This window comes from Schistocerca nitens, chromosome 6 (assembly GCF_023898315.1).
Source record: "Schistocerca nitens isolate TAMUIC-IGC-003100 chromosome 6, iqSchNite1.1, whole genome shotgun sequence".
NCBI lineage: Eukaryota > Metazoa > Arthropoda > Insecta > Orthoptera > Acrididae > Schistocerca > Schistocerca nitens.
Window position 1 is genome coordinate 662,612,558 of NC_064619.1, and position 22,569 is coordinate 662,635,126.

Sequence of the window (22,569 nt, forward strand, 5' to 3'; positions counted from 1 at the left end):
TAATAAAATCATGGCATTTAAATTTCTGATCAAAGAGAGAGCCAAATTCGTAAGTGCATGTTGCAATTACATTGTCAGCATATATGTAGATCGGTAATGCATCACTTCAGATAAAGAAAAATAATAAATTTTTCCGTTTATACGTAAGTAATACTTTGACAGTTCAGTTGTAATTTCTGTTGTCAGTAAAGATACCCCTAAGCAACCGGAAACGATGTCAACTTTTTATTTGAAGAGACGTCTTCACTGTTTTGCACACTAGATTTTTCGAATTATACCTGTAGTTAATAGCTTTGGCAAGTAAGGTAATTTGTTGACCTCCATTGAATCTTAAATAGTGTTTTAAAACGGGCAAATAAGTAAAGCACTCATAAAATTAATAGTAAATGATTTATAGGTCAGCTTGTCAAACTTCCAAAACACACTCGAATTTAGGAATTTCATAGCAGAACTGTCACTGTTTTTTCTCGCTAGATTAGAGACACTTCATTATGTTGATGTGTAGATATCTAGAACATCCAATATAAAAGACTTATGAGGGCGCAGAACGAAAAACATTTTCATCCGTGTTTTGATACTTCGTTTCTTGCCAAATTCAGATATGGCGGACACCAGTGATCTCTGGCGGACACTCAACGATATGAACTTTGGCCGGCACGCGCTAGAGCCATCTATCGGTAGTTCCGGTAGTTGAGCATCCCTCATTTCGCTAGCTTTAGACGCCTGTTTGACAGTGACAGTATTCGCCGGATTAGGAGGTTTGGTGTCGGCGAGCGGAGTATGGGAATGTGTGGGTGGAAAAACAATTGTGCAGAAATATTGCGTTGATAATAAGATTTCTGTTGTTACTGCTTCCGAAATGGCAGCACAGCCAGTAGACATAGATGGTGGTGTTTTGGAAGGCGTAAGTAGGATCACATGGAGTTATAAACCTGTTATTTGTCGTTTTAGAGTGATTCCGATTGAGATTATTTCACATTTATCTGCTCTAGGGTGGCCAAATCTTGCGTCTAGCAGCGTCATTCAGTTACCTGACGAAAGTACCTATAAAGGTGAGAAATATACGCGCTGGACGCAGCAAGCCCGGTCTTATGGCCCAACACTTGAAGGGTAATTAATCGCAATTTGCATCTTAACACCTAACGAATCTGTAATAGTGATGATTTGAGGTAGTAACTTCCTCGCAATAGAGCGGGAGAGTGTTCATACTTCTGTTCACATGATCAATCGTGAGCACCATTTGCACAGTATCTTGTGAATAACCTGTGTACATAGATCATTTTACACTAATAAAGTTTTTTAAATTACCATTCTTTACTGTCACAATTGTAAGTTAAGTTATAATTATTCTGTTTACTTCTTTTTTCAATAATTAAAAAGATGATATCGCCTTTGGGAAACAATGAAGTAACATACCTGTAAGTTTCGTTTTGTTAGAACTGTAATTAAGCAGCTGCGATTTCCTACCAGTGTTTACTATTTGATCCCGTTTTATAACCATACAACATACCTTCAGAAAAAGACATCCAAACAAATTTCAAAATTAATACGCCAACTTCGAAATCCCTGGCATCACACATTAACTGCCCAATAGTGACGTGAAAATTTGTGTATGCCCGGAGCGAATTCTCAATCAGCGAATAACTTTCTGAATGGTTCTTGCAGCTGCGGATTATCAACTATGTGTGTTCCTTCACAGTTTACGTTAGATGGTAACATTGTTTCTCAGAACAGCTTATCTTGCAGTTTGCAGTATATACCCTTTTGATTTCTTTACTCGGTTTAAGTCCTTTGCTGCCTCTGACTGTAACACCATTGGAAACCGCAAACGGTAATTTCATTGAAAGCGAAAACATAATGGGAAACTGAAATTCAGTATATTTTGTCTTCCTGTATATAAATAGAAAGTCAGGAGGTATGATTTTTGAAATAGTGTAAGGGCCCAATCAAATTAAAGCAAGCCAGGTTGAAATAAGTAAACTGTTTATTATTTCAAGAAGTAACCGCAATAACTGTCGAGTTTATCCCAGTGTGAGACTAGATGGTCAGTGCCTTCACATAAAAATGTTTGCATTTTCCAGTGGAACTATGATTTAACAAGGTGTGCATCTCTTCATCTGAAGCAACTTAAAAGCCATGTCTTTCTTCAGTGCTTCAAAAATATGGAAATTGCACGGGGAGAGATCAGGACTGTACAGGGGGATTTGTAAGGGCTCCCTAGCAAAATTCCTGCCTTGTAATCGAACATTTACATGGAACCAACATGTTGCCAAGGTTGTTTTAAGTGTACTGAAGTTTCACTAGGAAGCCCTTACACATCCTTCATACAGCCCCAAACTCTCCCCACGCAGTTTCCATATTTTTGAAGCCCTGAAGAAAAACATTGACTGTCTATATACTTTGTAGAGGTTAATACCTGGGTACAATCATGGTTCTGTAGTATAGTGCGGTCTTCAGTGCTTAATATTCAGTGATACGCCTTTGAAACTGGTGTTGATCTCTCACTTTAAGTAAATTGTGTAGAATTCCTCATTCACATCTAGAATTCTAAAGTATTGTCTTATTTCTTCAGTGGCATCATTGTCTCCTGTGGAATATGATGCCGGTGTCAAATCCTATTTCTTACGCAAAGCAACATTAACTGGTGAAATGACTGTTGTTTATGTGGCTTCCAATCATTATTCAACTAAATAAAGTTTCTAATCTGTGAAAAAAATATGTTCACTAATACTTGCACATGCTGAACTATTAACAAAAGGTGCTTCCCCCTTCAGCAGCACTAATAAAAACACCTCACCCCCGTAATGAAGTATACATTATGTTGTTAGTGGAAAAAGAACTGATGAACTACTCAAATAAAGTGGAGGAAAAAGTGATGGCTTTTGTTGCATTGCATCTTGGTACAAAAAAATTTCTTTGATGTGTAATTGTTCTCAGTTATTTAGATATCTTCAAATAATGTTTGGAAACACTTTACATTTTAGTAACTAAAGAATAAAGGAGTTAAGGGAATTCGTTCACTGTTACATCTGTAACAAATTAAGTGGAAATGTTTGCCTCATACCCTTGATTTTATACTTAATGAGAGAGAAAGTATACGTTTTTAATTAGCTATGACAAAATTGCAGTGAAGATAGTGTGCAACATATTACAGTTGGCAGAAATTTCTGAAGACACAAATAATTCCAAACTTGTTCCTGAAAAGATGTTCGACACATTTCAGAACTTTGGAAATATTAATGAATTCAATTCCTTGTCTCCCTGCTAAGGTGATCTCATCAGCAGGTATCGGTGGACTAATGACAAGACAGGATGTGAAGCAATTCTTTCTTTGAAATCATAAAAGCTCAGTGCTTTGAATGATTCGGTCTTGCTGATACACACTCGAGTGAGCATTATCCATGTGTCCTTTGATTATTGCTACAACTGCCATCAATGCACGCAAGACACTGGAAGGTTTCCCAAGCAGATTGGACACTTTCCTCCTTTCTAGCAACATTTGATGACCATCAGTTTCCTAGCATCGATGATAGTCACTCATGTTACGGAAGTTATTCTTACAGCTGCGGAACGTTCAGTACCTTCTACCTCTTCTTTGCTCCGGCATCCCGCCAGTTCCTTGGTGGAATGAGGCCTGCCATGACACAATACGGAATGGAGACGTGCACTTCACGGGGTTCCGTGTGTGATGCCGTCGCATCATACACGATAGCAAGAAGGCAAGCTGGAACTTCTTTACCAGCTCCTTTAACACTTCCACTCCCTCATCAGTTGTTCGGAGGTGAATCCGACAGATATCTAGCCTGTCCGGTTTTCCCCTGACCTCTGGGCTGTCACGCAGGATACCTTAGTGGACTCAGTCGCAATCTCTAATTCACTGGGTTGAAACTTTGTTTCTAATTACCCACCAGCTTTTCTCCCAAAGAAACGGGTAGTGGAAGAGCAACCTCTTGCTTTTTCCTCTCAAAATCGTGAAAGCAGTAATGCCTTTTTTCAATGCGGGACCTTAGACATGCATTCTCCTCGTCTGCTCCGGGATGACAGTATCCACGTCCAAATGTTGGTGCACCTAGTCTTTGCTGCCCCTTCGCCTTTATAATTGACTTTGTGTTGACAGTACCTTTCCCCAAAGATGGTGGGAAGCTATCATCATTCCTGTCATCTCCCCTCCAGCTATTGCCCAATCTCTCTCACGAGTAGTGTTTGTAAGGTTTTGGAGTGTATGGTAAATTGCTGTTTAGGCTGGTGGCTGGAGTCCCGAAACCTTTTAACAATGGCCCAATGCAGTTACTGAATGCATTGTTCTGCAATTGACCATTTTGTTGCTGTCTCCACGTATCTCGTGAACAATTTTCTCAAAAACGCCAAACGGTAGCTATATTTTTTTATCTGGAGAGTGCATACGATACCTGTTGGAGGACTGGCATCCTCCGCACATTGTTCTTTTGGGGCTTTCAATGTTGGCTACCCCTATTCATTTGTGAATTTATGACAGAGTGCACATTTAAGGTGCGGATGAACACTACTCTATCCCTACTTTCTTCCAAGAAAGTAGTGCCCCAGGCATTATTTGCCATCGCTATAAATCCAATTATACCTTGTCTCCTTCCCGATGTCTTGGGGCTCCCTCTTTGTCAACGATTTTGCATCTACTACAGCTCTCAACACACAGGACTTCTTGAAAAACTTCTTCAAGGATGTCTCAATTGTCTCCACTCACGGAGCTTCGAAACTGGCTTCCGACTTTCTCCCAGTAAGACTGACTGTGCAAAAGTTATGGCGTTGTATGGGGAAATGCAAAGGCTCAATCTAGATATAGTAGGGGTCAGTGAAGTGAAGTGGAAGGAAGACAAGGATTTCTGGTCAGATGAATATCGGGGTAATATCAACAGCAGCAGAAAATGGTATTACAGGTGTAGGATTCGTTATGAATAGGAAGGTAGGGCAGAGGGTGTGCTACTGTGAACAGTTCAGTGACCGGGTTGTTCTAATCAGAATCGACAGCAGACCAACACCGACAACGATAGTTCAGGTATACATGCCGACGTCGCAAGCTGAAGATGAACAGATAGAGAAAGTGTATGAGGATATTGAAAGGGTAATGCAGTATGTAAAGAGCGACGAAAATCTAATAGTCATGGGCGACTGGAATGCAGTTGTAGGGGAAGGAGTAGAAGAAAAGGTTACAGGAGAGTATGGGCTTGGGACAAGGAATGAAAGAGGAGAAAGACTTATTGAGTTCTGTAACAAGTTTCAGCTAGTAATAGCGAATACCTTGTTCAAGAATCACAAGAGGAGGAGGTATACTTGGAAAAGGCCGGGAGATAAGGGAAGATTTCAATTAGATCACATCATGGTCAGACAGAGATTCCGAAATCAGATACTGGACTGTAAGGCGTACCCAGGAGCAGATATAGACTCAGATCACAATATAGTAGTGATGAAGAGTAGGCTGAAGTTCAAGACATTAGGAAGAATAAATACGCAAAGAAGTGGGATACGGGAGTACTAAGGAATGACGAGATACGTTTGAAGTTCTCTAACGCTATAGATACAGCAATAAGGAATAGCACAGTAGGCAGTACAGTTGAAGAGGAATGGACATTTCTAAAAAGGGCCATCACAGAAGTTGGGAAGGAAAACATAGGTACAAAGAAGGTTGCTGCGAAGAAACCATGGGTAACAGAAGAAATACTTCAGTTGATTGATGAAAGGAGGAAGTACAAACATGTTCCGGGAAAATCAGGAATACAGAAATACAAGTCGCTGAGGAATGAAATAAATAGGAAGTGCAGTGAAGCTAAGACGAAATGGCTGCAGGAAAAATGTGAAGACATCGTAAAAGATATGATTGTCGGAAGGACAGACTCAGCATACAGGAAAGTCAAAACAACCTTTGGTGACATTAAAAGCAACGGTGGTAACATTAAGAGTGCAATGGGAATTCCATTGTTAAATGTAGAGGAGAGAGCAGATAGGTGGAAAGAATACATTGAAAGCCTCTATGAGGGTGAAGATTTGTCTGATGTGATAGAAGAAGAAACAGGAGTTGATTTAGAAGAGATAGGGGATCCAGTATTAGAATCAGAATTTAAAAGAGCTTTGGAGGACTTACGGTCAAATAAGGCAGAAGGGATAGATAACATTCCATCAGAATTTCTAAAATCATTGGGGGAAGTGGCAACAAAATGACTATTCACGTTGGTGTGTAGAATATATGAGTCTGGCGACATACCATCTGCTTTCGGAAAAGCATCATCCACACAATTCCGAAGACAGCAAGAGCTGACAAGTGCGAGAATTATCGCACAATCAGCTTAACAGCTCATGCATCGAAGCTGCTTACAAGAATAATATACAGAAGAATGGAAAAGAAAATTGAGAATGCGCTAGGTGACGATCAGTTTGGCTTTAGGAAAAGTGAAGAGACGAGAGAGGCAATTCTGACGTTACGGCTAATAATGGAAGCAAGGCTAAAGAAAAATCAAGACACTTTCATAGGATTTGTCGACCTGGAAAAAGCGTTCGACAATATAAAATGGTGCAAGCTGTTCGAGATTCTGAAAAAAGTAGGGGTAAGCTATAGGGAGAGACGGGTCATATACAATATGTACAACAACCAAGAGGGAATAATAAAATTGGACGATCAAGAACGAAGTGCTCATATTAAGAAGGGTGTAAGACAAGGCTGTAGCCTTTCGCCCCCTACTCTTCAATCTGTACATCGAGGAAACAATGATGGAAATAAAAGAAAGATTCAGGAGTGGAATTAAAATAAAAGGTGAAAGGATATCAATGATACGATTCGCTGATGACATTGCTATCCTGAGTGAAAGTGAAGAAGAATTAAATGATCTGCTGAACGGAATGAACAGTCTAATGAGTACACAGGGGGCCTACAGTCCTTTTATGGGTATGTGTGTGGTGCGCACTGGGCCCTGAGCTATTGCAGTTTCCTTTCCTTTCCAGGCTGCATTACTATCCCTGTTCCTCTCCCTCCTTTGTCCCTGCCCCTCTTTTCCCTTTCAGTGGAATTCTTTGTCGGCCTGGCTATCCCCGTAGCTTTGTTTTGGTCTGTGCTATTGTTTAATTTGCTGTTTCCATCTGCTTTTTGGCATTTTTGGTCCCCTTGGGATTTGACCTCCATTTCCAAAATTTTCCGTTTAGTGTGAGCCATTTGGGGATGAACTCCCTACCTAGCTTCCATGGTGCAGGTTCCTCTGCCCCTCCCCTTTCCCTTTGCATCCTGCCCTCCCCCCCCCCCCTCCCCCTCCCCCACTCCTGTTTGGTTACCAGCACAGTAGCCAGTGCGTGTTGTGGGTCTGTTAAGTAACCACTTGGCTGAGCCCCTGAAACCACAGGGATCACACTACTAGTACCTGAGCTGATAACGCCTTCTGTATGCCCAGGAGTCAATGCTCATCACTTTGGGGCACCAGAACTCCTGGCAATGGCCGCCACGCCAGATGGCCCTTGCTGTGGCTGGGTGTCGCCCACAGGACGAGCCCCTGATCGGAGTTGGTGGTACTAGGGCGGACGCCTTGGGCATGAGGCGACAAAGGCTTCACCATTCTGGCCATTCTGTGGCCGTCCTAAAAGTGGTAACAGACGTGACACTCATTCTTCCAGTCCTTCAGCCTTCCCCTCCCTGGTCACCCCCTGGGAGGAGGGTCAGGCTCTGCGGATTGATCTGAAACCTTTCCCTCGGTACCTGGTTTGTACCAGGACAGATGGTGGAAGTTTTGCCACGACCAAGCCTTTGTTTTTCGTGGAGATGATTGAAGATAAATATGTCAGAGTGGTATCCATGAGTAACATGTGGTCCAGTGCCCCACCCATCTTTGAACTCGGGACAGGGCGTTATTTTCCACTGAGATTTTCTTCTCCAAATTGACGATGCGCTCCTAACCTCGAGCAGCGAGGGGTTAGATTTATCTGCCGTGTGCAGCAAGGCCCTCCAAACAATCGCACCGCTTCGGCGCCTTTATCCTGGCCTTCGAGGGGGATGTCCTCCCAGAGGAGGTAAAGATCATGGTGTATCGGTGTGATGTAAAACCTTGTATTCCACCACTGATGGGATGCTTTAATTGCTTACGGTTTGGACACGTCTTCCCGCTGCACCAGTGATCCCCTCTGCGATGACTGTGGGTGCCCCCTCCGCCAGTGTGTGTAAATTGTCATGGCCAGCATTCTCCACGCTCACCTTCATGCCCAGTGTTTGTGAAAGAAAGAAGGATTCAAGAGTACAAGACCTTAGATTAGCTCCCCTACACTGTGACTTCTACTTTTGCTTCAGTTACATCCATCCCCCCTCCTACGCCCTCCTCTTCCCCACCTCACCCCATTTCCCCCATGCCTTCAGCCTCCTCCTCCCTCTCCCACTCCTCCTCCCCTCCCCGTCAGTACCCATACCCACCCCTTTGGGTGCTGCTCCCCCTCCTCCTCCGGAGAAGTTCTCCCCTCCTTCAGCGGCCGCTGGCAATGGAGCTCTCTCCTGGGACTCCTCTTCCCGGCACCTCCCAGAAAAGCGATCTACTGCTCCACATCGGCAGTGTGATCCGCGGCCGGTGGGCGTCAAGATTGCCCGGTATAATTCCGTGCCCGACCTCACTGCAGTCTGCCCTTCTCTTCCTTCACAAGAGGAGAAGCAGAAACACAAGAACAAGGACAAGGCCCCTGTGGTACCCCATGAGGTGCAGCCTTCCCCTCCTCCAGTCAATGAACCAACAGAGTCTAACCCCACCTATATGGATATTAGCCCATCCTTATTGGTAACGGATGGCAACTCAGCGGTGTGGCTGACTTGTGTCTGTTCGCTTCCCATTTGGACTCCTGCTTGAGAATCCTCCAGTGGAATTGTAACGGATATTTGTGTCACCTTCCAAAGTTGCAGCCCCTTCTTTCCTTCTACTCTGCCGCTTGTATTATGGTCCAGGAGACCCATTTTGTCAATTCATATTCACCTGCCCTTCGTGGGTCCCACGTTTTCTGTAGGAACCGAATTGGCCCCTTGCGGGCTTTTTGTGGTGTTTGCGCCTTGGTCCGCAAGGACATTGTTAGTAAATGGGTTCCCCTCCAAACCATTCTAGAAGCAATTGCTGTGAGGGTCCATCTGGCCACTCCAATCACAATCTGAAATCTCTACCTCCCACCTGACAGGCCGTCCACATCCCCTGCCCTAACCACCCTTCTTCAACAACTCCCTTCTCCCTTCCTGCTACTAGGGGATTTTGATGCCCACAACCCTCTTTGGGGTAGTTATACAACTACAGCTCTGGGCAGGACAGTTGAAGCTGTTCTGGCAGGTCTTGACCTGTGTCTACTAAACACGATGCTCCCACACACTTTAGTGTGGAACACGACACTTTCTCTGCCATTGACCTCTCCATCTGCAGTCCTGGCCTTCTTCCCTCCATTCAGTGGGGTGTCCATGATGACTTGCATGACAGCGACCATTACCCGATTGTTTTGACCTTCCTTCAGTGTCTCTGATTCCATCACCCTCCCGGGTGGGCCATCTCTAAGGCTGACTGGGGTGTCTTCTCCTCTGCTCCCCCCCCCCCCCCCCCCCGTATTACCACAGACTTTGACTACCGCCATCCTTTCAGCAGCTGTTAAGCAATCCCTTCTTCCTCAGGTTCCTCCCGCTGGAAGATGTTCCTTGGTGTTATCCGGAAATTGCTGCAGCCATAAAAGACCACCGCCATGCTCTTCAACACTTCAAGCGGCGCCCTTCTACTGCTCTTCTTCTGGTCTTTAAACGACTACGTGCCAAGGCCCACTACCTAATCAAATTTCAGAAACAGGTTTGCTGGGAACGATACTTAGCTGCCATAGGGCCACACACTCCCTATTACAAGTCTGGGCGAAACTCAGGTGAATTTTTAGTCACCAACCTCCCACCGGGGTTGCTGGAATTTCTGTGCATGGTGTTGTCCTTACCAATTTGGACTTTGTAGCAGAAAATGCCGCTCAACACTTTGCTCAGGTTTCAGCATTGGCTCAGTATCCGTCCACGTTCCTTCTCCTGAAAGAGTGCTCAGAACGACTGCCTTTGTCTTTTGTTTCTCGCTGCTCAGAGCCATATAATGCCCCATGTAGCGAGTGTGAGTTTGCCAGTGTCCTTGCCCTTTGTTTAGACACAGCTCCTGGACTGGATCGAATACATAACCAAATGCTCCAACACTTACTGATCCTCTTCAACCATCTGTGGAGTGAGGGAGTCTTTCCTATCCAGTGGCAGGAAAGCATTGTTGTTCCAGTGTTGAAGCCAGGGAAGCCACCTCTTCAGTTGGATAGCTACCGTCCAGATAGCCTTACTAACACCCTCTGCAAGCTCCTTGAACGCATGGTGAGTCGGCGGCTATTTTTGATCCTTGAATCCCACGACCTTTAGTCATCGACTCAAGGTGGTTTTCGCTGTGTCCGCGCTACGGTGGATAACTTGGCCCACCTGGAGTTTGCTATCCAGTCAGCTTTTGCCCATCGGCAACACCTCCTTGCAGTCTTCTTTGATCTGCATAAAGCCTATAACACTACTTGGCACCACCACGTCCCCACCACCCTTCACGAATGGGGCTTTCGTGGTGCTCTGCCCGTTTCTATCCGTAACTTCCTTTCTTGCCGCTCTTTTCAGGTCCAAGTTTTCTCCTCCTACAGCACTCCCCATTGGCAAGAAAATGGGGTTCCACGAGGTTCCGTGCTGAGTGTCCCTCTCTTTCCTATAGCCATTAATGGTCTGGTGACAGCTGTAGGGCCAACAGTGTCCCCCTCTTTGTATGCTGATGATTTTTGTATCTATGTTGCTTCATCCGTAATGGACGCTGCAGAACGCCGTCTACAGGGGGCAATCAGCCAGGCACACTCATGGGTTCTCTCCCATGGCTTTCAGTTTTCGGCGACCAAGTCGTGTCATGCATTTCTGCTGTACGGTCCATCCCCATCCGGAATTGTTCCTTGATGGCCAGCCCCTCGAGGTAGTGGACACCCATCGCTTCTTGGGTCTGGTCTTCGATGCCCAGTTGACATGGCTCCCTCATCTTCACCAGCTGAAGAGGATGTGCTGGTCCCATAAGTGTTCTTAGATGTCTGTGCGCTACCACCTGGGGTGCCGACCGCTCTGTTCTCATGTGTTTGTATCAAGCGTTGGTCCAGTCTCATTTAGACTATGGAAGTCCTGTCCGTGGTTCTGCGTTGCCTTCGCCATGGCAGATACTAGACCCCATCCACCACTGTGGGGTCCGACTTGCGACTGGTGCCTTCCGGACTAGCCCCATACTTAGCCTTCTCGCAGAGGCGGGGATTCCACCACTCTGATTTTTTTGCCAACAACACCTGATATCTTATGCGCTCCGCATTCGCTGCACCCCAAAGCACCCTAATTATGGTCCCCTGCATCCAGACATGGAGATTCCTCTGCTGCTGCAGCGGCGGCCACGATGTGGGCTTACCATGGCTGTATGCACTCAGTCGCCCTTTCCTAAGCTCTAGCAATTCCCTTGACTGCTTATGCATGTACCCCTCTGTGGTGCATCTCTCGGCCGCAGCTCTCAATCGATTCAAAGAATTCTGTCTCTCCGATGACTCTTCACCACCAGTTCTACTGTCTTCTCAGTTCTTTTCAGGTTTCAGAAGTGATCTATAGTGATAGCTCCGTGGTTGCTGGTCGCACTGGTTTTGCTTACACCTATGCACGACACATGGAAATTCGTTCCTTACCAGATGGCTGTAGTGTCTTTACTGCAGAATAGTTAGCCATCTTGAGCGCACTGGACCATATCCACTCCTGCTCAGGACTACCCTTCGCTATCTGTAGTGACTCATTGAGCTGTTTGCACATTATCGGCGAGTGTTTCCCCCGCCACCTGTTTGTCATCGCTATCCAGGACCCCCTTTCTCTCCTTCCTCAACTTGGATGCTTGGTGGTTTTCATTTGGACCCCAGACCATGTTGGGATTCCTGGCAATGAACTTGCTGATCAGCTGGCTAAATCAGCTACTACCAGGCCATCTCTTCCTATTGGCATTCTGGAAATAAACCTTTGCTCAACATTACATCATCAGGATTTGTGCCTTTGGGATGCAGAATGGAACACTCTTTCTTCGCCAAACGAGCTCAGGGCGATTAATGATTCTACAACTCCGTGGTGGTCCTCCTTCCGGACTTTCTCGTAAGGCCTCTGTTGTCCTATGCTGGCTCCGCATCAGCCAGATGTGGCTGACTCACGGTTATCTCCTCTGTCGTGAGGACCCCCCTTTCTGTCATTGTGGATCAATGCTGACTGTGGCTGACATCTTATTGGACTGCCCCAATTTAGCCACCCTGCGACGGACTTTAAGCCTTTCAGACTCGCTACCCCTGGTGTTGCCTGACAGTGCCTCAGCGGCGGATCTCATTTCCCGTTCTATTTGTGATGGGGGTTTTTATCGCTTCATTTAAGGGAGGGACCTTCCACCTTATCGGTGAGTGGAGGGGCTGGTTGGCTCTCTTGCTGCACCCTTCGCCCCGACTGGATTGGCTTCAACTGGGTTTGGTGGTTCATCCCGGCCCTCAGCTTTCCCCCTCCTTTCCTTATGGGGTCTGTTATGTCTTGAGCGGTCTCTGTCACCTGTCCTTCTCCCTTCATGCCCGTCATTAGTCACTTTCTTTCCCTCACCTTTTCTTCCGCCCTTTTCCTTCCTTCCCTGTCAATAGTTTATCATTTTATGGCCATTGTAGTTCCCTCTTCTAATGTGGGATTTTATCGGTTTTAGTTAATCCAAGGTTGGAGGGACTGATGACTGCGTAGTTTGGTCCTTTCTCCACCCAACCAACCAAATCCATGCCCCGGGTAGACAGGTAGGACACGTATGTACACCCTGCTAAAGGCCAGGCCCAGGGAGGGATGAGCTGGTACCATCCGAACGGGCCGATTGGTCACTCCATCCGTTTCTTGGGAGGTGTGATCTGAGGTGTGGACAATCGCTTAAGGCGGGAGTGCCCTCAGAGAAGGTCCCCACGAGGAAGGAGCGCACCATCGGAGATGCTGGTAATCATGGGGGATACTTTCGCCATGGCTTCCTACGTCTACAACTTTTGCTCACAAGCGAAAGCTAGATGAGTCTCAGCCACGGACAATTCTTCCATCTGTGCCAAAGTTAGTAGTTGTTTCTTTGTCTGATGAAGGTCAAGACTTTTCCACAGTCAACCCTTTCATTATTCAGAAAGGTGTCGACGCTATTGCAGGTCCTGTAAAGTCTTGTTCCCTATTATGAAATGTCACCTTGTTGTTAGAAACAGTCAGTTCCCTCCAGGCACAAAAATTGCTGTGAACTACACTGCTACACACCTTCCCTGTCCAGGTGGAAGCACACCGCACTTTAAATTCATCACGCGGGGTGGTTTATACACGCTCACTCAACGGATTGTCCGAGGACATTCAAAACTGCCTGTCTGACAAGGGTGTAACGGCTGTACATAGTCGTGAATAGGATTGACAAGGACTTGGTACTGACTGTACTTTCTTCTTGACGTTTGACAGAGTTCAACTTCCATAGAACGTTAAAGCCGAATATGAGATCATTTCAGTGTGCCCTTACATCCCCAACCCTACGGATTGCAATCAATGTCAGCAGTTTAAACATACCAGCCAGTTGTGTTCCAATCCGGCGAAATGCGTTACATGTGGCAGGGATGCCCATGTACGTGATTGTCCACCCCCATCCCCTCGTTGCATCAACTGTATGGGCGGCCACGTCTCTTCCTCTAGAGATTGCCCTATTTTCAAAGATAAACGAATTATTCAGGAAGTCCAAGTGAAGGAAAACGTGTCTACCTTTGCAGCTCGTAAGTTATTTGCCAGTCGAAAGCCCACTGTGCCCCCAGCGGGTAAAAATAGCACTGTCCTTGCATCTCCTCAGTCTTCTATGGAGGTAGCCACCTTTAGTGCCACAGTCGCCAGATTGGCCAGCCCAGAGAACCCACTTTCAACATCCCCACTATCACCTGCTCACTCTAAGGCTCATCCTTTAACGGCTCCTGCAAAATCACGGGGCCCCGAAATCGGACGCCCAGATTTCCAAAAAAGAGCCTACTTGTGAAGATTTTTTACGTACCCTAATTTCACAACCATCGAATCTTCCATAAGAAGGCTCATAAGAAACAGTTCCTCTCCTTCTCTGCCATGGTGTGTCTTATCTACGGTGCCTCGGCTGTCTTCCGTGTCGCCGAGACGTACCGCTGGCGGCCGATCAACCAGCTACCCCCGAACAACTTATGGATCAGGATTTTCTGCCTTTGGCTGAATGCCATTCCAAGCTGTTGGCCACCAGAGGTTGTTGAGTTGACAGCAATCATGGTGAGATTCTTCCCTTTTCTGTTCACCCTATGTCACTTCTCCATTGGAATGTCTGCGGAATTCGAGCCATTCAGGATGAATTGTTGATCCTCTTACGATCCTACTCTCCGGTCGTCTTCTGTCTTCAGAAAACAAAGCTACGTCCCCACAATTGCTTTGGTTTCCCCCATTTCCAATCAGTCCGGTTTGATGTCGCCCCTGTTGATGACACTCTGGGACACGGGGAACTTATGATTTTTCTCCGTAATACTGTCCATTATCACCCAATCCCTTAAACAGTCCCTTCCAAGCTGTCACTGTCCATCTTTCCCTTTCTGGATACACCTTATTGCTTTGTACTGTATACATTTCATCGCCCACACCGATGGTAAGAGCTGATCTCCTTCATCTCCTTGGTCACCTCCCGCCCCACTATTTGCTGGTTGGGACATCAATGCCCACTGCTCACTTTGGGGATCTCTGCATCCTTGTCGGCAAGGCTCTCTATTGATCGATCTCTTCCACGAAGTGGATCTTGTTTTCCTCAACTCTGGGGAATCTATATTTTTGCCTCCATCTCAAATTTCTCTCATTCGGACCTTTTGGTTGGTACTGTTCAGCTAGCTCAGTGCTTTGAATGGTTCGCTCTTGCTGATACACTCTCAAGTGACCATTTTCCATGTGTCCTATGATTACAGCCACAACTGCCGTCTATGCGCCCAAGATGCTGGGAGTTTTCCCAAGCCGATTGGACACTTTTCTCCTCTCCAGCGACATTGGATGACCGTCACTTTCCCACCATTGGCGATCAGGTCACTCATCACTCATGTTACGGAAGTTATTCTTACAGCCGCAGAACATTCAGTACCTCGTACCGCCCCGGCCACACGGCATTTCCATTTTTTCTGTGCAGGAACTCCAACACACTCTCTCTTCCTCTTGCATTTCTGCCCCAGGACCGGATTGAAGCCACGTCAAAATGTTGCTGCATTTATCATACTGTAGTCTGCCTTCACCTTTATAATTGAATTTGGACTGGCAGTCCCTTTCACGGATGGTGGGGAACTATCATCATTCCTGTTCCGAAACCTGGAAAGGACAAACATCTCCCCTCTAGCTATCGCCCCATATCTCTCTCGAGTAGTGTTTGTAAGGTTTTGGAGCGTATGGTGAATTGCCTTTTAGCCTGGTGGCTGGAGACCTAAAACCGTTTAACACCTGCCCAATGCGTTTTTCGAAAGCATATTTCTGCAGTTGACCATCTTGTTGCTCTCTCCACTTATATTGTGAACAATTTTCTCAGGAAACTCCAGGCGGTAGCTATATTTTCTGATTTGGAGAGAGCATACTATACTTGTTGGAGGACAGACATCCTCGGCACACTGTTTTCTTGGGGCTTTCTAGGTCAGCTACCCCTTTTTATTTGTGAATTTATGGCACAACGCACATTTAAGGTGCAGCTGAACACTACTCTCTCCCGTACTTTCTCTCAAGAAAATGCGATGCCCCAGGGCTCCGTGCTAATTGTTTTACCATTTGCCATTGCCATAAATCCAATTATGGATTGTCTCCTTCCCGACGTCCCAGGCCCCCTCTTTGTCGATGATTTTGTGATCTCCTACAGCTCTCAACGGACCAGCCTTCTTCAACAATGACTTCAAGGATGTCTCGATTGCCTCCACTCGTGGAGCTTCGAAACTTGCTTCCGCTTTTCTCCCAGTAAGACCATCTGTGTAAATTTTTGGCATCATATGGAGTTTCCTCCACCTTCCCAACATCTAGGCCCGGTCAACCTTCTGTTTGCAGACATCGCTAAATTCTTGGGCCTTATGTTTGACAGAAAACTGTGCTGGTCTTCCCACACTTCATATCTTTCAGCTCGCTGTCTGCAATCCCTCAACACCCTCCGTATTCTGAGTGATACCTCCTGAGGAGTGGACATAGTGGTCCTCCTCCTCCTCCTCCTCCTCCTCCTATATCGCACCTTAGTGTGCTTGAAATCGGTCTATGGAATCATAGTTTACTCCTCTGCACGGCCATCTATTCTTTGGTGTCTCGACTCTGTTCACCACCATGGATTGTGTTTAGCGTCTGGAGCTTTTTACACCAGCCCCGTGGAGAGCCTTTATGCTGAGACTGCTGAACCTCCGCTGTCGAGTCGGCGAGCAGTCCTTCCGAGTCTTTATGCTAGTCATCTGTCTTCCATGCCTGCTCATCTGGCCTATGCCCCTTTTTTTTCGACGCCTCCTTGTATTTAGGTATGCAGACCGCCCTTCCTCTCTACTACCACCAGGAGTCCACTTCCGTCAACTGCTACATTCTCTTTCCTTCCACTTCCCTAAAACTTTCTTGACAGCTGGAAGTTGTTTTCCCTGAAAAGGGCTCCAAATGACCGATGTCACCTCACTGACACTGATAAATGCAAGGACGCAATCGGCTGAGCGCGTGTCATCTGCTAAAAGGGAAGCCATATCAGGCGACATCTGTAAATGGGCATGTTGACTTTGCCTGCGGACCTGCCTTTGCCTTCTCCGTGACCTTTGTCAGCTTCCCAAGGACAGTACACCCCCCCCCCTCCCCCAACCTCTCCCCACTCTAGTTTATCGTCGGGAATTTGCTGCTCTATGCACACAAATGGAGCATGCCACATTTATTTACACCGACGGATCAAAAAACAACATTTGGTGTTGGGAGTGCCTATATTGTTGGTGGTACCCCTAGTAGATTTTGGCTTCCCATCCAGTGTTCCGTTTTTACTGTGGTGCTTTACGCTGTTCCCCAGGCTGTCCAATATATTTGTCGCCATAAGTAGCTACAGTATATTATATGCTCGGATTCACTCAGATCTCTCCTCAGCCTCCAAGCTCTTTATCCTGTCCACCCTCTGGTCCACCGGATTCAGGACTGCCTCCACTTGCTCCACTTGGGGGGCATCTCTGTCGCATTCCTCCGGATCCCTCGGCACATTCGTATCCACAGAAACGAGGCGGCTGATATAGCGGCAAAGGCTGCAGTCTCTCTACGTTGGCCCACTGTTGGCATGGTTCCCTTAGCCGATCTAGAGCGTTTTATGTTGTCGTGTTGCTCTTTTATGGCATGCACATTGGTCTACACTTCCTGATAATAAATTACAGGACGTGAAACGCCTTCCCTGTGCTTGGACTTCTTCCTACCGGCCTTATCATTGGGAGGAGGTAATTTTCACTAGACTCTGGATAAGGCACTATCTTTTTAGCCATCGACATCTTTTAAGTGGTGATCCTCCCCTGCTCTCAGCCGTGGACAGTGAGACACCTTTCACTTCAGTGCCCCTATTTTAATCCGCTACATGCCCAGTTACAGCTGTCGCCTGATATGGCTTCCCTTTTAGCAGATGACATGTGCTCAGCTGATTGCGTCCTTGCATTTATCAGTGTCAGTGAGGTGACATCGGTCATTTGGAACCCTTTTCAGGGAAAACAACTTCCCTTCAACGGCACATTTCTAAGATTTCCTGCCGTTTGTAGTTTGCTTCCGTTTTTAGTTTTGCTTCCATTGCTGCTGATTTATATTTCTGTTTTTACGCTTCACTAAGCCACAGCATGGGCGCTTATGACCATAGCTGTTTTGTGCCCTAAAACCATAACTAAAAAAAAAAAAAAGTATACTGTACACTACAGGCCGTGTCATTCACAACACTGAAAAGCCTGCTTCCTCAGTTCAGGACTCATGTGTTAGCCTGGGTTCTTTTGATATCCGTATGATGTTTCCTCATACGATACACCTATCAGTATCTTAGGCTCACTAGTTAAACTTTCAGGAGTAGGTCTATGTTTCATGGTTTGGGGACCCTAATTTCATGCAGTAACATTAAGCATCTCAGGCAACAGCTTCCATGTGTAAATTTTCTCAGCTAGTGTTTTGGAAGTATTGAAGAACATGATACAGCCTATAAACTTTGACCATTGATTTTGGCAGCCAGTATAGTGACTGTGATGTTAGGTATAACATCACATGTATTTTAAATATTGGGATATTATGACCTCAGCAGGAATAAAAGGGATTTTGGTGTGAATGATTGTGTTACTAACCCCTTAATTTAATGATCTTTTTTAAAGTCATGTTCCAAAAGATAACATATTATTATTAATGAAATCATCCTATAATGAATGACAATATGTATAGACCTACAAAGACAACTTTTAAAGCTCAAAATAATGAGTTACAAAATTTTGAAAATCGCTAGTAATGAACCCTAGTTTACTCGTGCACCAGACATTGACTAAAATATCCTGAAATCTGAAAAAATTTTTCATTTGTGTTGCTGTGAAATCTTAACTATGTCTTTCACAATAGTTTCCGTGTGCATAAATCCTGGAGAAGCTGGCTGGAGCACAGTGAATGTATTTATCTTGTACTACCAACGAGCACTTGTTGCTCAACTGACAAACTGTCATCACTTTTTGCTGATGAAGTAACATAATGTTCTTCTTCACTTTATGAGCTGCTAAATTCAGTGTCAAACTCTGGGTCACTAGTAATCCTTTTTTGGAAGGATTGCCTAAACAACAATATAGGAGTGTCTGAAAGTGCGTGTTTTGTTGAAGAGTATCCAAAACTGTGACAATAAAGATGATATATAGGGGCAACTACTTAACCGGAACACAATAGCCAGGCTACAAATGTAGTACCAGATGCTGTCTAGTGGCCAAATGTGTAACTGTCTGTGCTAAAATGGATATAAGTGGGTTTTTATGTTTTTGAAAGTCTCTTCTTAAGTTGCCAGTGTATACTTGGGATTTTAAATTTGTCAGAACAATAAAAACAAGGTAACTCATGGTTTTATGTTCAAACATATGGAATTGAAATTATCAGACCACAGTGGGAAAAATCTTTCTTCTTTACATGGAGAACATAATTTTAGCTACGAAAGGCGCAACTCATATGTAAGGGGCAGTCAGATGAAAAAGAAACAGACTGGAAGAGAGTGAGTGTTTATTATTTTGAAAGTGATTGCCATGACTTTTAATATATTTATCCTGCTATGGATAGTCAGTGCTTTCATGGAAAAATGTTTGTGGTTTGTACCCAGCCATGCACCTCTTTGAAACAAATCAATGCCATGAATGTATTTTTTCAGCTGTCCAAAAGTATGGAAATTGAATGGTAAGATATCGGGATTGTATGGGGAATGTGTAAGGACCTCCAGAGAAACTTCTACAACTTACTCAAAACAACCTTGGCAACATATGGGCTTAGCCACATTTCAACTCTGCTGCAGAAGATTCAGATTCACTGGAAAGCCCTTACTCGTCCTCTATATAGTCCTGATCTCTCACCATGTGATTTCCATATTCTTGGTGCCCTGAAAAGAAGACATTAGCGGTCGTTAATTTGCTTCAAATGAAGAGGTGCATGCCTTTATACAATCACTGTTCTGTAGCCAACTGCAAACATTTACCCATGAAGGCATTGACCATCTTGTCTCACAGTGAAATACGTGTATTAACAGTTATGGCAATAAATTGTGAAATAATAAACAGTTTACTTTTTCTTCTCTCATTTTCATTTGACAGCCTTGTACACATAAAAAAGATTGACATACATTTGTTGGCTATGTTGGTACATTACTAAACTGTCACCTTCCAACCTAAGCCAGACCTCGGACTTCACTAGAGATCAACTTCCATTCATAAAGTGGTCCCATTGCTGGCTGAAGTAGAACAGCTGTACCATGAGCTTCAATACACCCAGTGGTGATGTCTCAATTCATTATCTTTTACAGGGTGCCTGTAATTAAACTTTAACTACTTGAGTCAGTGTAGACAGAAAACTATTTACCTTATGGGTACCCAGCTTTATAGGAATTATGCTCAGCCTGTGCCCTGCAGGATTTGCGTTGTTAGTAGAGTCTGTGTCATGACTTGCCATTAAACACCAGTACTGGTATCGTGGCATAGGTCTGAAACACAAGCATCAGTGTGTGTTAGTTGTGGACAGTCAACATGGGTCTGGACAAGATGGGCAGAGTTTTACCAATAAAATTGTTTTATTAAAGCATATATAGAGCTGTTGCTCTTTGAGAGTGATGCATTGAGTGAGTGACCCAGGGAAGTGTATTGGGACACTTGCTGTTCATGTTGTATATTAATGGCCTTGCCAACAATATTGATAGTAACCTCAGACATTGGAGATGATGCAGTTATCTATAATGAAGCAGATGATGCATTTATCTATAATGAAGCACTGCCTGAAAGAAGCTGCATAAATATTCAGTCAGATCTTGATAAGATTTAAAAGTGGTTCAAAGATTGGCAACTTGCATTAAATACTCAGAAACATAAAATTGTGCACTTCATAAAATGAATAATAGGAGTATCCTTTGACTATAATGTCACTGAGTCACTGTTGGAATCAGCCAACTCCTGCAAATATTTGGGTGTAACACTTTTTAGGGATATGAAATGGAATGATCGCATAGGCTCAGTTGTGGTTAGAGCAAGTGGTAGACTTCAGTGTATTGGTAGAATACTGGGAAGTGCAATCAGTCTGCAAAAGAGGTTGCTTACAGATCGCTCGTGCGACTAGTTCGAGGATATTGCTCAAGTTGTAGGACCCATGCCAAATAGGACTAACAGGAGACATTGAATATATACAGAGAAGGGCAGCACAAATGGTCACTGGTTTGTTTGACCCATGGGAGAGCGTCACAGAGATACTGAAGCAGCTGAACTCTGGTAGACTCTAGGACAGACGTAACCTATCCAGAGAAAGTCTATTAACACAGTTTCAAGAATCAGCTTTAAATTGTGAATCTAGGAATGTACAACAACCCCCTATGTATTGCTCATATATGAATTGTGAGAATAAAATTAGAATAATTACAGCATGCGCAAAGGCCTTCAAACTATCATTCTTCCCATTTTCTGTATGTGAATGGAAGGGCAAGCAACCCTAGTAACTGGTAAATGGGATGTATGCTCTGCCATGCACTTCATGGTGGTTTTACAGAGTACAGATGTAGCTGTTGATTAAAGGAATATGGAGAGGTGCTCTTTCCACACACTGGTTGAAGAGCACAATTCGGAACTAAGAATTAAGTGGAGATTCAGCAATTGCTCCTGGGAGAGAGAAGCTAATGGCCTATTGCACCACAAATTGTTGAAGTTACTGTTGCCATGGCTCAGAATACTGGTCACAAGTACGATCTTCAAGTAGTGCATGGGCTATGTCACAACAGCTGAACAATCTGTGGTTCACTGTTAGAAAAGTGCTGCAAACAATTGTGAAATGGTGTTAGTGCTGTTCCAGGCTGTTGGTGGTGCTGTTGGTTGTCACATTGAGCAGTGCTTGTAATGTGGAATGTAAATATGTTATAGATTGTTATCCTCTCATGTGGAAAGTATAATGTTTCTTTGAATGGTTTATTCGTCATTTCTCTTCCACGTGCCTCTTCAAATGGTTCCAAAAAGTTTAATTGTCCTCCTGTCACTCCTTTCTCATGGGGCCCTATCAAGTAGCGAAAGTTTCATTATAACCACCTGGTAGTTCAAAATTGGTCAAAGCTATTGCCCTAGTCACAGGAGTGTAAGAAACTAGCTTACTTCTCTTCTTCACAGCTCCATTAACTTTATAAATAAACTTCACTCAATATACGGCTGTGCCTGGGTCATGTGTTAGGTTAATTCAGTGATCTGGCATGTTTTGGTCTTGAACATTTAGGTATTTAAGTTTCAACTTAAAGATTACTAATCAAACACTGCCAAATGTTCTCGCCACCTGCAGCAATAGATCCACCCATCAACCCTGAAATGAGAGGATTTAAAGTGTCTGGATAAGCTTTACTTGTTTTACAGGCTAACTTCCAACATCTGGAAACCTCAGTGATTTTTAGCATCAGGTACTGCCACTCTACCAGATACTGTCTTGTGGTGGTTGCATGTAAAAGGTCATCCAAGGAAAAATATTTATGTGATTAACTTTCACAACATTGAAATGATACTTAAATCGACACCCTAGCTGCAAACAGGCATTGATATACATAATTGGGAACATGTTGAAAATGTGTGCCCCGAACGGGACTCGAACCCAGGATCACCTGCGTACATGGCAGACGCTCTATCTGAGCCACTGAGGGTACAGAGGATAGTGCGCCTGCGGGTACTTACACCTTGCATGCTCCCCACGAGATCCACATTCCCAACATGTCCACACCACTACATTCGTAGTGGGCCTAATAGATGTTTGCCCATCACACTCTTTACATGTGGCAGATT

General features: G+C 44.7%; 1 protein-coding gene across 2 annotated transcripts in view; it reads left to right on the plus strand.

Annotated features, from left to right (window-relative positions):
- The first annotated feature begins 704 nt into the window (after nucleotides 1-704).
- The window catches only part of LOC126262208 (RNA 3'-terminal phosphate cyclase), an 82,616-nt gene continuing 60,751 nt past the window's right edge, over nucleotides 705-22,569 (plus strand). Inside the window, exons 1-2 of one of the 2 annotated variants that reach the window (XM_049958632.1) lie at nucleotides 705-904; nucleotides 993-1,110. In XM_049958632.1, coding sequence (XP_049814589.1) covers nucleotides 860-904; nucleotides 993-1,110 — 163 coding nt within the window. In that variant the 5' untranslated portion in view covers nucleotides 705-859. The remainder of the gene's footprint in view (nucleotides 905-992; nucleotides 1,111-22,569) is intronic. The other variant, XM_049958633.1, reaches the window with a different exon arrangement.